The following is a 2,498-nucleotide window of genomic DNA, read 5'->3' on the forward strand; positions in this document are numbered from 1 at the left end:
GATTCAGATTTTTCTGATAATAGGTAATATTGAGTATCTTTTCATATACCTGTTTGCCACTTGTATGTCACCTTTTGAGAAATGTCTGGTAAGATATTTTGCCCATTTTAAAATCAGATTGTTAGAATTTTTTCCTATTGAGTTGCTTGACTTCTTTATATATTTTGGTTATTAATCCTTTGTTGAATGAATAGTTTGAAAATATTTTCTTCTATTCTGTAGGTTGTATCTTCATTTTGTTAGTGGCTTTCTTTGCCATGTGGAAGCATTTAGGTTTGGTTTAATTTTGTCTGTTTCTTCTTTTGTTACCTATGCTTTTGAGGTCTTATTCAAAATATCTTTGCCCAGATCAATGTTCTCAAGAGTGTCCCCAAACATTTTTCTTCTAGTAGTTTTATACTTTCAAGTATTAAATTTAAGTCTTTATTTTCGATTTGATGTTTGTATTTGGTGGGAGATGGGGAGTCATCATTCTTCTGCACATGGTTATCCAGTTTTCCTGGTACCATTTATTGAAGAGACTGTTCTTTCCTCAGTATATGTTCTTGGCGTTTTTGTCAAAAATGAGTTGACCATGAATGTGTGGATTTATTGCTAAGGAAGGTCTCTATTCTGTTCCATTTGTCTATGTGTGTTTTTATGCCAGTACCATGCTGCTTTGGTTACTATGGCTTTGGAGAATATTTTAAAGTCAGGTAGTGTGATGTCTCCAGCTTTATACTGTTTTTCCTCAGCATTTTTATTTGGTATTTTGGATTTTCTGTGGTTTCATACAAATTTTAGGATGTTTTCCCTATATCTGTGAAGAATGTCATTGATATTCTGACAGATACTACATTAAGTCTGTAGATTGTTTTGGGTGTCTGATATGGTTTGACTCTGTGTCCCCACCCAAATCTCATCTTGAATTGTACTCCCATAATTCCTATGTGTTGTGGGAGGGACCCAAGGGGAGATTATTTGAATCATGGGGGTGATTTCCCCATACTGTTCTTGTAGTAGTAAATAAGTCTCACCAAATCTGGTGGTTTTGTTGGGGGTTTCTGCTTTTGCTTCTTCCTCATTTTCTCTTGCCACCACCATGTAAGAAGTGCCTTTCACCTCCTGCCATGAGGCCTCCTCAGCCATGTGGAACTGTAAATCCAATTAAACCTCTTTGTCTTCCCAGTCTTCCCAATGTCTTTATCAGCAGCGTGAAAACAGACTAATACAGTGGTATTGCCGTTTAACCAATAGTAATTCTTCCATTCCAAGAGTATGATAAACGTTTCCATTTTTCTGTATCCTCTTCAACTTTTTTCATCAGTGTTTTACAGGATTTTGTGTAGATCTTTCACTTTTTGGGTTAAATTGATTCCTAGGTATTTTACACATTTTTAGCTATTATAAATATAATTACTTTATTTCTTTTTCAATTTTTTTGGCTATTACTGTATATAAATCCTGCTAATTATGCTATGTTGATTTTTTTATCCCTGCACTTGACAATTTGTTTAACATTTTTAATGTTTTTGAGTGGAACCTTTATAGTTCTCTAAATATAACTTCATGTCATCAGCAGACAAGAATAATTTGACTTCTTTCTTTCCAATTTTGATGCTCTTTATATCTTTATCTTGATCTTGCCTAATTTCTCTTGCTGAAACTTCTAGTACTATATTGAATAAAAGTGGTGGAAGTGGGCATCCTTGTCTAATTGCAGATTATGAAGAAATAGCTTCAATTTTTTCCCATTGAGCATGATGTTAATTGTAGGTTTGTTATATATAGCCTTTATTGTTTTGAGGTATGTTCTTTCTATACCTAGTTTGTTGTTAAGTGACCTTAAATTTTCTCAAATGCTTTTTGGCATCTAATAAAATCATTATGTAATTTTGCCTTTGATTCTGTTAATGTGGTGTATCACATATATTGATTCACGTATGTTGAACCATCCTTGGAATGAATCAAACTTGATCATGATGAATTATGTTTTTAATGCATTGTTGTATGTGGTTGTTAGTATTTTATTAAAAGTTTTTGGACCACGGGAGCGCCACACCAGCTGGCATGGAGGAGCGGGGCGATTCCGAGCCAACCTCCGGCTGCAGCGGCCTGGGTCTGGGCAGTGTTCGCGGCTTTGGTGACGGTGGCGGAGCTCCCTCGTGGGTCCCCGAAGATGCCTGGATGGGCACTCACCCTAAGTATTTAGAAATGATGGAATTAGATATAGGAGATGCCACCCAAGTTTATGTAGCATTCTTGGTTTACCTGGACCTCGTGGAAAGCAAAAGCTGGCTTGAAGTAAACTGTGTAGGATTACCAGAACTCCAGCTCATCTGCCTTGTTGGTATTGAGATAGAAGGGGAGGGGTTACAGATTGTGGTGCCTACCCCCATCACTGCTTCTCTCAGCCATAACAGGATAAGGGAGACCTTGAAGGCATCTCGAAAATTGCAAGGTGATCCAGATTTGCCAATGTCTTTTACTTTGACCATAGTGGAGTGTGATTCTACAAT

General features: G+C 36.6%; 1 protein-coding gene across 1 annotated transcript; it reads left to right on the top strand.

Moving 5' to 3' along the window:
* Positions 1-2,031: 2,031 nt before the first annotated feature.
* LOC116811108 (tRNA-splicing endonuclease subunit Sen15-like) lies at positions 2,032-2,496 on the top strand (the record flags this gene model as incomplete). Its single annotated transcript, XM_032756217.1, has 1 exon — positions 2,032-2,496. A coding segment is annotated over exon 1 (447 nt), but the record flags the coding sequence as incomplete, so codon positions are not given.
* Positions 2,497-2,498: the final 2 nt, after the last annotated feature.

Source organism: Hylobates moloch, unplaced genomic scaffold (genome assembly GCF_009828535.3).
Source record: "Hylobates moloch isolate HMO894 unplaced genomic scaffold, HMol_V3 SCAFFOLD_7, whole genome shotgun sequence".
Taxonomy (NCBI): domain Eukaryota; kingdom Metazoa; phylum Chordata; class Mammalia; order Primates; family Hylobatidae; genus Hylobates; species Hylobates moloch.